The sequence below is a fragment of the Salmo salar genome, chromosome 28, assembly GCF_965601325.2.
Source record: "Salmo salar chromosome 28, fSalSal1, whole genome shotgun sequence".
NCBI lineage: Eukaryota > Metazoa > Chordata > Actinopteri > Salmoniformes > Salmonidae > Salmo > Salmo salar.
Genome location: NC_138318.1, coordinates 5,803,427 through 5,817,152, shown reverse-complemented (window position 1 = coordinate 5,817,152; position 13,726 = coordinate 5,803,427). Strand labels below are relative to the sequence as shown.

General features: G+C 42.1%; 1 protein-coding gene across 1 annotated transcript in view; it reads right to left on the bottom strand.

Moving 5' to 3' along the window:
* Positions 1 to 13,726, bottom strand: part of LOC106589217 (ras-related protein Rab-26) — a 105,477-nt gene that overhangs the window by 86,729 nt on the left and 5,022 nt on the right. Inside the window, exon 2 of the mRNA XM_014178937.3 lies at positions 7,332 to 7,442. Within this exon, the coding sequence (XP_014034412.1) occupies positions 7,332 to 7,442 (111 nt within the window). The remainder of the gene's footprint in view (positions 1 to 7,331; positions 7,443 to 13,726) is intronic.

The following is a 13,726-nucleotide window of genomic DNA, read 5'->3' as shown; positions in this document are numbered from 1 at the left end:
CCAGGTCAATGAATACGGCAGCACAGTATTGTTTCTTATCGATGGCGGTTACGATATTGTTTAGGACCTTGAGCGTGGCTGAGGTGCACCCATGACCAGCTCTGAAACCAGATTGCATAGCGGAGAAGGTGCGGCGGGATTCGAAATGGTCGGTAATCTGTTTGTTGACTTGGCTTTCGAAGACCTTAGAAAGGCAGGGTAGGATAGATATAGGTATGTAGCAGTTTGGGTCAAGAGTGTCCCCTCCTTTGAAGAGGGGGATGACAGCAGCTGCTTTCCAATCTTTTGGAATCTCAGACGACACAAAAGAGAGGTTGAACAGGCTAGTAATAGGGGTTGCAATAATTTCGGCAGATAATTTTAGAAAGAAAGGGTCCAGATTGTCTAGCCCGGCTGATTTGTAGAGGTCCAGATTTTGCAGCTCTTTCAGAACATCAGCTGACTGGATTTGGGAGAAGGAGAAATGGGGAAGGCTTGGGCGAGTAGCTGTGGGGGGTGCAGTGCTGTTGACCACAGTATGGGTAAACAGGTGGAAAGCATGGCCAGCCGTAGAAAAATGCTTATTGAAAATCTCAATTATAGTGGATTTATCAGAGGTGACAGAGTTTCCTATCCTCAGTGCAGTGGGCAGCTGGGAGGAGGTGTTCTTATTCTCCATGGACTTTACAGTGTCCCAGAACTTTTTTGAGTTTGTGTTGCAGGAAGCAAATTTCTGCTTGAAAAAGCTAGCCTTGGCTTTTCTAACTGCCTGTGTATATTGGTTTCTAACTTCCCTGAAAAGTTGCGTATCACGGGGGCTATTCGATGCTAATGCAGAACGCCACAGGATGTTTTTGTGTTGGTTAAGGGCAGTCAGGTCTGGAGAGAACCAAGAGCTATATCTGTTCCTGGTTCTAAATTTCTTGAATGGGGCATGCTTATTTAAGATGGTGAGGAAGGCAGTTTAAAAAAATAACCAGGCATCCTCTACTGATGGGATGAGGTCAATATCCTTCCAGGATACCCGGGCCAGGTCGATTAGAAAGGCTTGCTCACTGAAATGTTTCAGGGAGCGTTTGACAGTGATGAGTGGAGGTCGTTTGACCGCTGACCCATTACGGATGCAGGCAATGAGGCAGTGATCACTGAGATCTTGGTTGAAAACAGCAGAGGTGTATTTAGAGGGAAAGTTGGTTAGGATGATATCTATGAGGGTGTTTACGGCTTTGGGGTGGTACCTGGTAGGTTCATTGATAATTTGTGTGAGATTGAGGGCATCAAGCTAAGATTGTAGGATGGCTGGGGTGTTAAGCATGTCCCAGTTTAGGTCACCTAGCAGCATGAGCTCTGAAGATGGATGGGGGGCAATCAGTTCACATATGGTGTCCAGAGCATAGCTGGGGGCAGAGGGTGGTCTATAGCAGGCGGCAACGGTGAGAGACTTGTTTTTAGGGAGATGGATTTTTAAAAGTAGAAGTTCACATTGTTTGGGTACAGACCTGGATAGTAGGACAGAACTCTGCAGGCTATCTCTGCAGTAGATTGCAACACCGCCCGCTTTGGCCGTTCTATCTTGTCTGAAAATGTTGTAGTTAGGGATGAAGATTTCAGAATTTTTGGTGGACTTCCTAAGGCAGGATTCAGACACGGCTAGGACATCCGGGTTGGCAGAGTGTGCTAAAGCAGTGAATAAAACAAACTTAGGGAGGAGGCTTCTAATGTTAACATGCATGAAACCAAGGCTATTACGGTTAAAAAAGTCATCAAAAGAGAGCGCCTGGGAATAGGAGTGGAGCTAGGCACTGCAGGGCCTGGATTCACCTCAATATCACCAGAGGAACAGAGGGGGAGTAGGATAAGGGTACGGCTAAAAGCTATGAGAATTGGTAGATTATGATGTCTGGAATAGAGAGTAAAAAGAGCAGGTTTCTGGGGGAGATAAAATAGCTTCAAGGTATAATGTACAGACAAAGGTATGGTAGGATGTGAGTAGAGTGGAGGTAAACCTAGGCATTGAGTGATGATGAGAGAGATATTGTCTCTAGAAACATCATTGAAACCAGAAGATGTCATAGCAAGTGTGGGTGGTGGAACTGAAAGGTTGGATAAGGTATAATGAGCAGGGTTTGAGGCTCTACAGTGAAATAAGCTAATAAACACTAACCAGAACAGCAATGGAAAAGGCATATTGACATTAAGGAGAGGCATGCTTAGCCGAGTGATCATAAATGTCCAAGTGAGATTCAGACAGCTAGCAGGGCCATAGGTAGCAAGCTGGCAGAAGATGGAGGGAGGTCTGTTTATATATGACCACTATACCACGGCTAATGACTGTGTCCAGGCACTCCGCGTTACCTCCTCATGCCTTATTGCTTAATTATAGCACAGGCTTCGTTAGAAAATAGCAACACAAAATAAACAACAGCCTTGAACTGCCAATAACCACCATCCTTTTCTTTAGATAACAGCCTATATGTTGAAGTCTTTGCTGACAGGACATGTTTGAGGAACTGTAATAGCCTCAATAAAAGTCACATTTTTCCTGAAAAAAACCTCTCCATGTATCATTCCAACCTCCAGGCTAGGAGAGTTTAATGTTAAAACCATGAATAAATCATTAAATGCATCTTTGAATAAATCTTTCAGTTCTACAGTATCATTAGGAGTGTGATTTCATATTTATTGAGACTTCAATGATTCAACAGCACCCTATTCTTCAGAGAAAAGAACAAAATTAGCAATTCCTTTTCGCATCTCCATCTCCACCTCTCCTCCAAGCAGAGCAAGTTAAGAGCTTGGTCTAATTGTGCACACATCACCTCAGATTGCCACATTGCAATTACCCATGTCCCTGTGTGGTCACTGGTCAGTGAGTCCTGTCACGCTACACAACACACAGAAGAGGTGTTGTGGCTCCACTGGCCTCCTCACTGACCACACCGCTCCTTTAATGATTAGCTGGTGTACTGCTGCTGCTGCTGCTGGGCTGCTGGGAATTACAGCACTAGAGGCTAGGGGGCTGGGAGAGAGGAGAGGAGAGGAGAGAGAGAGAGAGAGAGAGAGAGAGAGAGAGAGAGAGAGAGAGAGAAGCCATCTGCTCAGAACGGGCAGCTGAAAGAGGGCCACTCCAAACCCCACATTAGAGCTACATTGGCCTCTCTCTCTCTCTCTCTCTCTCCCTCTCTACCTCCTAATAAAGTGCATTGTTTTGCCTTTTAGCACTTTTAGCAATCGTTTTAATGCCAATCTTTCATTATCTCACCCTCTTTCTCCCATTCCCTCTTTCTCTTCACTCTCTAACATAGTGTTTGAAACACATTTCAGCCCTCAACACAAACACACATCGATCTCTCCCTCTACCTCTCCTTCCTTCAGAGGAGAAGGAAGGAAACTGAATGGTAAACTCCAGTTTAATAGCTCCCACACATGAGTAAGCACACTCCTGAGACATACCGACAACGAATGTTATGAAAAATAAACCCAGCACTCCCTCTGCCAATGAAGGGAAAGATAAATCAAATCAACCAGCCGCCCATGCCACCTTCCTCATATCCTAATGGCATCAGTGTGCTCTCTGCGCAAACACAGAATAAATATAGTGTATGAGTGTTATCATGGGCATCCACACTTGAAACTGTCTGTGAGTCATTCACTCATTATGTTTCATCAAGAAGCCAAACAAATGAAGGAGGAAGAGGAGGAGAGAATGTTAATTTACAGATATATTGAGGAGAATAGCAGGAGATTGAGTGTTTTTGTTCTCTCTGTCCCTGTGTGTGTATTATTTGCAGTGGTGTAAAGAACTTAAGTAAAAATACTTTTGGGGTATCTGTACTTTACTATTTATCTTTTTGACTACTTTTACTTCACTACATTCCTAACGAAAATAATGTACTTTTTCCTCCATACATTTTCCTTGACACACAAAAGTACTCATTACATTTTGACAGGAAAATGGTCCAATTCACACGCTTGTCAAGAGAACATCCCTGGTCGTCCCTACTGACTCTGATCTGGCGGACCCAGTAAACACAAATGCTATGTTTGTAAATTAGTGTCTGTGTTGGGGTATGCCCCTGGCTATCCATAAATAAAATGAAAACAAGATAATTGTGGTGTCTGGTTTACTTAATATATGGAATTTTAAATGATTTATACTTTTACTTTTACTTTTGTATACTTAAGTATATTTTTGCAATTATATTTACTTTTGATACTAAAGTATATTTAAAAACAAATAGTATTTTACTGGGTGACTTTCACTTTGAGTCATTTTCTATTATCTTTACTTTTACTCAAGTATGATATTTGACTACCTTTTCCACCACTGATCCTTTGTGCTTCTGTCTCACTTTGACCTCTTTTCCACTTGTAGTAAGTACTGAACTGAACTGAACTGTCCGGGCTTTAAACAGGTTCAGTTCCGTGCTGCTTCTGTACGAGTGGGCTTTAGTATGGTAGGATGTCTTAGCTATACTGAACAAAAATATAAACGCAACATGCAAAGTGTTGGTCCCATGTTTCATGAGCTGAAATAAAATATTGCAGATATTTTCCATATGCACAAAAAGCTTATTTCTCTCAAGTTTTGTGCACAAATTTGTTTACATCCCTGTTAGTGAGCATTTCTCCTTTGCCAAGATAATCGATCCACCCGATCCACCCATTTCCGCCTGAATGATGTGCCCAAAGTAAACTGCCTGTTGCTCAGGCCTTGAAGCCAGGATATGTATATAATTGGTACCATTGGAAAGGAAACACTTTGAAGTTTGTAGAAATGTTAAAATAATGTAGGAGAATATAACACAATAGATATGGTAGGAGAAAATCCAAAGAAAAACCCACCAGAATCTTATTTTTTTAAAGAGACCATACTTTTAGAAAGGCAAGTTAAAGGTCATATTTTAAATTAGCTCCCTGGATGCAATTCCTATGGCTTCCACAGGGTGTCAGCAGTCTATGTTCAAGGTTTCAGGTTTGTAACTTCAAAAACGAATAAGTTTTAGTACAGGGACACAGTCTTGGAAATTCGTATTTGCGTGCGCAATGAAGACAGTACGCACCTGCTAAAATCACTTTCCTATTGAACATACTTCTTTCCATAAGAAATATTATAGTTTGCGTAGTAAATAGAAATGTATTTTGATTTGTTGAAACAAAGTTTAGGGGTAGATTTTTGGATTCCTCTCTCCTTGTTGAACGAGTGGATTACTCGCGCCAACTAAACTGACTTTTTGGGATATAAAGAAGGATTTTATCTAAGAAAACGACACTACATGTTATAGCTGGGACCCTTTGGATGACAAATCAGAGGAAGATTTTCAAAAAGTAAGTGAATATTTAATCGTTATTTGTGAATTTATAAAACCTGTGCCAGTGGAAAAATATTTTGATGTGGGGCGCCGTCCTCAAACAATCGCATGGCATGATTTCGCTGTAATAGCTACTGTAAATTGGACAATGCAGTTCGATTAACAAGAATTTAAGCTTTCAGCTGATATAAGACACTTATATGTACCTAAATGCTTAATATCCATAATTTGTATGATTATTTATTTGAATTGCGTGCCCTCCGCTAGCAGGACGCCTATCCCTTTTAACGTTAGCTTCTTACTTCATCCTTCTAGCTGGCTAAGTAATACTAGCCAGAGCCCTTCAATGTTACTGCAATAGAAGTCTCGCCGGCAGCAAACCACCTGACTGACTGATATATCTATAAGCGACTATTTACCAATTGTGCACTCATTCTTCGAGAGTCGGTTTTTGTTTGTGTGGGGGATGTCTGTAGACATGGCAGGAGTCGCGGGGCAGTTTTAAATTTGCCTTTTGTCCGGCATCTCGCAAACACACTGTCAGCATCGTCTCTAGTTGCCTACTTTGTGTCGACTCCGAGCTGGGGTAGTTTGTTTCACGTGCCGCGAGAGGGCGGAGTTAGCTGTTTGAGAGAGTGGTGAATGTGCTGCTAAAAATCCTGAGGACGCAGGTGAACATAATGAACAAACCACTGTTCATAATTCCACTCATTCGCAAAGAGGCAGGTGCGATTGGAGCTCTGTCAGATCAAGAATATTAAGCATTCTGATCTTTGATCAACGCTGGGAGCAATATGTAGATGTTGACCCATAATTTAGTTTCTTTATTGTGTACAAAATCTATTCATGTTTTATTTTTTTACATTTAAATTTTAGTCATTTGGCAGACGCTCATATCCAGAGCGACTTACAGTATTGAATACATACATTTCATTTCTTTTTTTTTTCTTTTTTTTTGTACTGGCCCCCCGTGGGAATCGAACCCACAACCCTGGCGTTGCACACACCATGCTCTACCAACTGAGCCACAGGGAAGACTTTTTATTATTAAACATTACCGAGGTCTGGATCTCGGTGTCCTCACATGTAGTTACAGCCCCAAGTGCTCATCATGGGAAAAAAAGAAATTTTAGGAGGGAAAATGTATTAAATGAAAGATAAAGGACTTGAATAAACAAATGTACATGCAGTAGTAGACCCTCCGAGTAGACAACATGAGCTTGAGAGCCTTTATGCAGAAAGGATTAATGGTATTATTTACAGATCAAAGGCAGCTTGGATGGGAAAATGGGAAAAGTGTACAAGAATTCTTTCTTAAGTTGAACCAAAGGAATCATCATAAGAAAAGTGTCATCAAACTGCATTCCTTTGAAGGTCTTAATGTATTATCACCCAGCCAGACATTACAGGAGCAAGTACAATATTTTAGTTGATTTTTTTCTTTTGAGGAACCACTAACCCCGTTATCAGAACTTGACTAACATCTTCTTCCCAGTGGACATGCTCGGCATCCACATTCTAGAAATAATGAAGGATCTTGTAAAGGAGAACTTTGATTTGAATCTAGCCAATATTGATAAAACACTATCGCCGTGGAAAGGTAAAACTTTGTCTTCATTTGGCAGAGTGACAATGATAAACACCTTAATTGTCTCTCAGTTGATCGATCTCTTCCTGTCACTTCCATCTTTAAGCAGTTTCAAGCCAGGATATTTTAGTTTAAATGGAATGGTAAACCAGAAAAGGTCAAAAGGAAATATATCTTTAATACGTATGACAATGGAGGGCTGAACTTAAAGAATATTGAAACCTTGAATCAATATCTGAAATTCTATTGGATCTCGTGAAATCTTAAAAAAGGCAAACCCACTTTTCAATTCCAAAATATCATTTTATTAATTTGAAGTCTTTCCACTTTACTTGGTTCCTGCAAGATTTCTTAATGGACATATCCACATTCTTCAAATAATCAATAATGTGTATGTGTGGTGTGGTGTGTGCATGTGTGCGTGTGCGAGTGTGACTGTGGTGTCTACTCACCCTGAAGTCAATACCCACAGTCGAAATAAAGCTACCGGCCAGGAAAGCTCCATCCTTGAAGCGAACCAGCAGGCAAGTCTTCCCTACACCTGAGTCTCCCACCAGCATCACCTATAGAGAGACATAAATTACTTTATTTTATGTTCTCATGGTCCCTTGGAAGATTATCCACATTGTCGGGCTTATACACAGCCTGTACACCCAGAGTGAGAGAGAGCGAGAGAGCGAGTGAGCGAGAGAGAGATAGAGACAGACAGAGACAGAGAGACAACGAAAGAGAGAGACAGACAGAGAGAGAGACAAAGACACAAAGAGAACAAAAGAAAGACAGACCGAAAAAAACGGCAGATACAGCTCCATCTCCTCTGAATCCCAATGGTATTGCGCTCAGCAGTGAAGGTCAATGATCACTACACAATGTAGCCCTACTACACACAGTGAGGTGATTCATCTAAGTCTGGGTAATAAGTCTGGGTAATGAGTCTGTGTCTGCCTGAGAAATCACCTAACCTGCCTTCAGACCTCCATCTCCGACACGAATAACTAAGTGTAACACGGTGTGCCTCAGACTTAATGTGGCCAACTCACTCTACTAAACCGTAAGTCAAGGCCAGGGGAGACCAGAATAGGTGGATCAACGATAAAGGGGCGACTCAGAGGTGTGTGTGTGTGTGTGTGTGTGTGTGTGTGTGTGTGTGTGTGTGTGTGTGTGTGTGTGTGTGTGTGTGTGTGTGTGTGTGTGTGTGTGTGCGTGCGTGCGTGCGTGCGTGCGTGCGTGCGCCTGCCTGCTTGTTTGCATATGCGTGGGAAGTGTAGCTCAGACTGTGCTCAAACAGCTCGGAGGGACAAATGAATTCACATCTTCAAAAACACAGGAGTTCAGTTCACATAAAAATACACAGCTACAGAGTAAACAAGCTGGCATCTGAGCGAAGCACTCACTCTCACATCAAAGAGAAAGACTGAAGACTACATCCTTTGGGAGCGATCTGGGAAAGAGATGGGAAGAACAGGGGGCACCGGAACAGAGGGGGCATGGGGCAATAATAGGCTAATTTTCCAGTGTTCTCAAGTTGGTCATTGTAGTATCGCAGGGCAGTTTAGCTGTGGAGGTTAGCCATAGAACTTGACTTGAGAATTGATTTTAGACATAGAGTAAGTTTAGGTTTAAGCAATAAGGCCCAAGGAGGTGTGGTATATGGCCAATATACCACGGCTAAGGGCTGTTCTTATGCACAACGCAAAGCGGTGTGCCTGTACACAGCCCTTAGCCATAGTATATTGGTCAAATACCACAAATCCCAGAGGTACCTTATTGCAATTAAAAACTGGTTACCAACGTAATTAGAGCAGTAAAAATAATATATCAGACCGTATACCCATGGCATACTGATATATCATGGCTGTCAGCCAATTGGCATTCATTGCTCGAACTACCCAGTTTATAATAAGAAATAAAGGTTTGACCTGGATATGCACACTAGATCCTATGCATCGTTGGAAATGACACTTTTCCACATACACCCCCCCACACACACACACACACACACACACACACAACCAGATGGCATGAGCACAACGCAGGCATGATACAACTAGGCAACACTCACGTTCAGCTACTACAGTCATCTGAATGAATAAATGAGTGATGAGTCGTACACACTTTCCGATGACTGGCTCAGAATCCCTTATGTACTGTACTGTGGTGTGGTGCCCTGCGTAGCATGTCAGTGTTTGTTCTTGTCCCATTGTGCATGTTTGAGTGCTGCTTTGGCAGTGGCACACGCTTGTCTCCCATATCCTTGTTGACACAGCTGTGGCCCAGGAGTTGACAATACAGTCGTTAGTGTCGGTTCATAATGCAGTGTAATGTAACCAAACATCCATATCAATCATTAGGCAAATGTCATGTGCCTTGGTCCTAAAATGTTGTGATTTACTTTAACCTTTTGATGATATTGATGCTGGTCAGAATGTTTGCTTTTATATTCAAATAACACCATAACAACTGTATATACAGTTGAAGTCAGAAGTTTAAATACACTTAGGTTGGAGTCATTAAAACTCATTTTTCAACCACAAATTATTTGATAACAAACTATAGTTTTGGCAAGTCAGTTAGGACATCTACTTTGTGCATGACACAAGTAATCTTTCCAACAATTGTTTACAGACAGATTATTTCACTTATAATTCACTGTATCATAATTCAAGTGGGTCAGAAGTTTACATACACTAAGTTGACTGTGCCTTTAAACAGCTTGGAAAATTCCAGAAAATGGTGTCATGGCTTTAGAAGCTTCTGATAGGCTATACATAATTTGAGTCAATTGGAGGTGTACCTGTGGATGTATTTCAAGGCCTACCTTCAAACTCAGTGCCTCTTTGCTTGACATCATGGGAAAATCAAAAGAAATCAGCCAAGACCTCAGAAAAGATTGTAGACCTCCACAAGTCTGGTTCATTCTTGGGAGTAATTTCCAAATGCCTGAAGGTACCACGTTAATCTGTACAAACAATAGTACGCAAGTATAAACACCATGGGACGACACAGCCGTCATACCACTCAGAAAGGAGAAGCGTTCTGTCTCCTAGAGATGAACATACTTTGGTGCGAAAAGTGCAATCAATCTCAGAACAACAACAAAGGACCATGTGAAGATGCTGGAGGAAACAGGTACAAAAGTATCTATATCCACAGTAAAACGAGTCTTATATCGAAATAACCTGAAAGGCCGCTCAGAAAGGAAGAAGCCACTTTTCCAAAACCGCCATAAAAAAGCCAGACTACAGTTTGCAACTGCACATGGGGACAAAAATCGTACTTTTTGGAGAAATGTCCTCTGGCCTGATGAAACAAAAATTGAACTGTTTGGCCATAATGACCATTGTTATGTTTGGAGGAAAAAGGGGGACGCTTGCAAGCTGAAGAACACCATCCCAACCGTGAAGCATGGGGGTGCAACATCATGTTGTGGGGGTGCTTTGCTGCAGGAGGGACTGGTGCACTTCACAAAATAGATGGCATCATGAGGTAGGAAAATTATGTGGATATATTGAAGCAACATCTCAAGACATCAGTCAGGAAGTTAAAGCTTGGTCGCAATGGGTCTTCCAAATGGACAATGACCCCAAGCATACTTCCAAAGTTGTTGCAAAATGGCTTAAGGACAACAAAGTCAAGGTATTGGAGTGGCCATCATAAAGCCCTGACCTCAATCCTGTAGAAAATTTGTGGGCAGAACTGAAAAAGTGTGTGCGAGCAAGGAGGCCTACAACCTGACTCAGTTACACCAGCTCTGTCAGGAGGAATGGGCCAGAATTTACCCAACTTATTGTGGGAAGCTTGTGGAAGGCTACCTGAAATGTTTGACCCAAGTTAAACAATTTAAAGGCAATGCTACCAAATACTATTTGAGTGTATGTAAACTTCTGACCCACTGGAATGTGATGAAAGAAATAAAAGCTGAAATAAATCCTTCTCTCAACTATTATTCTGACATTTCACATTCTTAAAATAAAGTGGTGATCCTAACTGACCTAAGACGGAATCTTTACTAGGAATAAATGTCAGGAATTGTGAAAAACTGAGTTTAAATGTATTTGGCTAACGTGTATGTAAACTTCTGACTTCAACTGTGTATATGTATATGTATATGTATATATATGTGTATGTATGTGTGTGTATGAATAAATAAACAGGTTTTAAGAAATGCTGCTGCTTTTGCTGCTGGTGAGTCTCTGATCCACCTCTACGCAGACGACACCATTCTGTATACTTCTAGCCCTTCTTTGGACACTGTGTTAACAACCCTCCAGACGAGCTTCAATGCCATACAACTCTCCTTCCGTGGCCTCCAACAGCTCTTAAATACAATTAAAACTAATGCTCTTCAACCGATCGCTGCCTGCACCTGCCCGCCCGTCCAGCATCACTACTCTGCACTGGTATTGTAGGTTAATTGGTATTGTAGTTTGGTCAGGACGTGGCAGAGGGTATTTGTTTTATGTGGTTAGGGGTGGTGTGTTTGGTGTAGGGTAGTTGATTTAGGTATTCCGGGGTTTTTGGGCACTGTTTGATTTTCATGTATTCTATGTTGAGTCTAGTGTGTCTGTTTCTATGTTTGGGTTCATTGGGGTTGGGACTCTCAATTGAAGGCAGGTGTTGTCTATTTGCCTTTGATTGAGAGTCCCATATATGAGGGTGTGTTTGTCTTTTGTGGGAGATTGTTTGTGAGCACTGCGTTATTGAGCCTGCTACACTGTTGTGAGGTGTGAGTACTGTTTATTGTTTTGTTTTTTTTGGTCTGTGGATGCTTCACATTTTTCATTAAAAGAATGAGTATCCATATACCCGCTGCATTTTGGTCTTCCCTGCAACACCACGACGAATTATGTGACACCTACAGTGTGGGAAAAAAGTATTTGATCCCCTGCTGATTTTGTACGTTTGCCCACTGACAAAGAAATGATCAGTCTATAATTTTAATGGTAGGTTTATTTGAACAGTGAGAGACAGAATAACAACAAAAAATCCAGAAAAAAGCATGTCAAAGATGTTATAAATTGATTAACATTTTAATGAGGGAAATAAGTATTTCACCCCCTCTCAATCAGAAAGATTTCTGGCTCCCAGGTGTTTTTTATACAGGCAACAAACTGAGATTAGGAGCACACTCTTAAAGGGAGTGTTCCTAATCTCAGTTTGTTACATGTATAAAAGACACCTGTCCACAGAAGCAATCAATCAGATTCCAAACTCTCCACCATGGCCAAGACCAAAGAGCTCTCCAAGGATGTCAGGGACACGATTGTAGACCTACACAAGGCTGGAATGGGCTACAAGACCATCGCCAAGCAGCTTGGTGAGAAGGTGACAACAGTTGGTGCGATAATTTGCAAATAGAAGAAACACAAAAGAACTGTCAATCTCCCTCGGCCTGGGGCTCCATGCAAGATCTCACCTCGTGGAGTTGCAATGATCATGAGAAAGGTGAGGAATCAGCCCAGAACTACATGGGAGGATCTTGTCAATGATCTCAAGGCAGCTGGGATCATAGTCACCAAGAAAACAATTGGTAACACACTACGCCGTGAAGGACTGAAATCCTGCAGCGCCCGCAAGGTCTCCCTGCTCAAGAAAGCACATATACATGCCCGTCTGAAGTTTGCCAATGAACATCTGAATGATTCAGAGGACAACTGGGTGAAAGTGTTGTGGTCAGATGAGACAAAAATGGAGCTCTTTGGCATCAACTCAACTCACCGTGTTTGGAGGAGGAGGAATGCTGCCTATGACCCCAAGAACACCATCCCCACCGTCAAACATGGAGGTGGAAACATTATGCTTTGGGGGTGTTTTTCTGCTAAGGGGACAGGACAACTTCACCGCATCAAAGGGACGATGGACGGGGCCATGTATCGTCAAATCTTGGGTGAGAACCTCCTTCCCTCAGCCAGGGCATTGAAAATGGGTCGTGGATGGGTATTCCAGCATGACAATGACCCAAAACACACGGCCAAGGCAACAAAGGAGTGGCTCAAGAAGAAGCACATTAAGGTCCTGGAGTGGCCTAGCCAGTCTCCAGACCTTAATCCCATAGAAAATCTGTGGAGGGAGCTGAAGGTTCGAGTTGCCAAACGTCAGCCTCGAAACCTTAATGATTTAATGAAGATCTGCAAAGAGGAGTGGGACACAATCCCTCCTGAGATGTGTGCAAACCTGGTGGCCAACTACAAGAAACGTCTGACCTCTGTGATTGCCAACAAGGGTTTTTCCACCAAGTACTAAGTCATGTTTTGCAGAGGGTTCAAATACTTATTTCCCTCATTAAAAAGCAAATAATTTTATAACATTTTTGACATGCGTTTTTCTGGATTTTTTGTTGTTATTCTGTCTCTCACTGTTCAAATAAATCTACCATTAAAATTATAGACTGATCATTTCTTTGTCAGTGGGCAAACGTACAAAATCAGCAGGGGATCAAATACTTTTTTCCCTCACTGTAGGTCTGGTTAGACTGTAAGCTTTCCTTCCAGACTCACATCAAACATCTCCAATCCAAAGTTAAATATAGAATTGGCTTCCTATTTCGCAACAAAGTATCCTTCACTCATGCTGCCAAACATTCCCTCGTAAAACTCACCATCCTACCGATCCTCGACTTCGGTGATGTCATTTACAAAATAGCCTCCATTACCCTACTCAATATATTGGATGCAGTCTATCACAGTGTCATCCGTTTTGTCACCAAAGCCCCATATACTATCCACCACTGCAACCTGTACGCTCTCGTTGGCTGGCCCTCGCTTCATACTCGTCGCCAAACCCACTGGCTCCAGGTCATCTACAAGACCCTGCTAGGTAAAGTCCCCCCTTTTCTCCGTTCACTGGT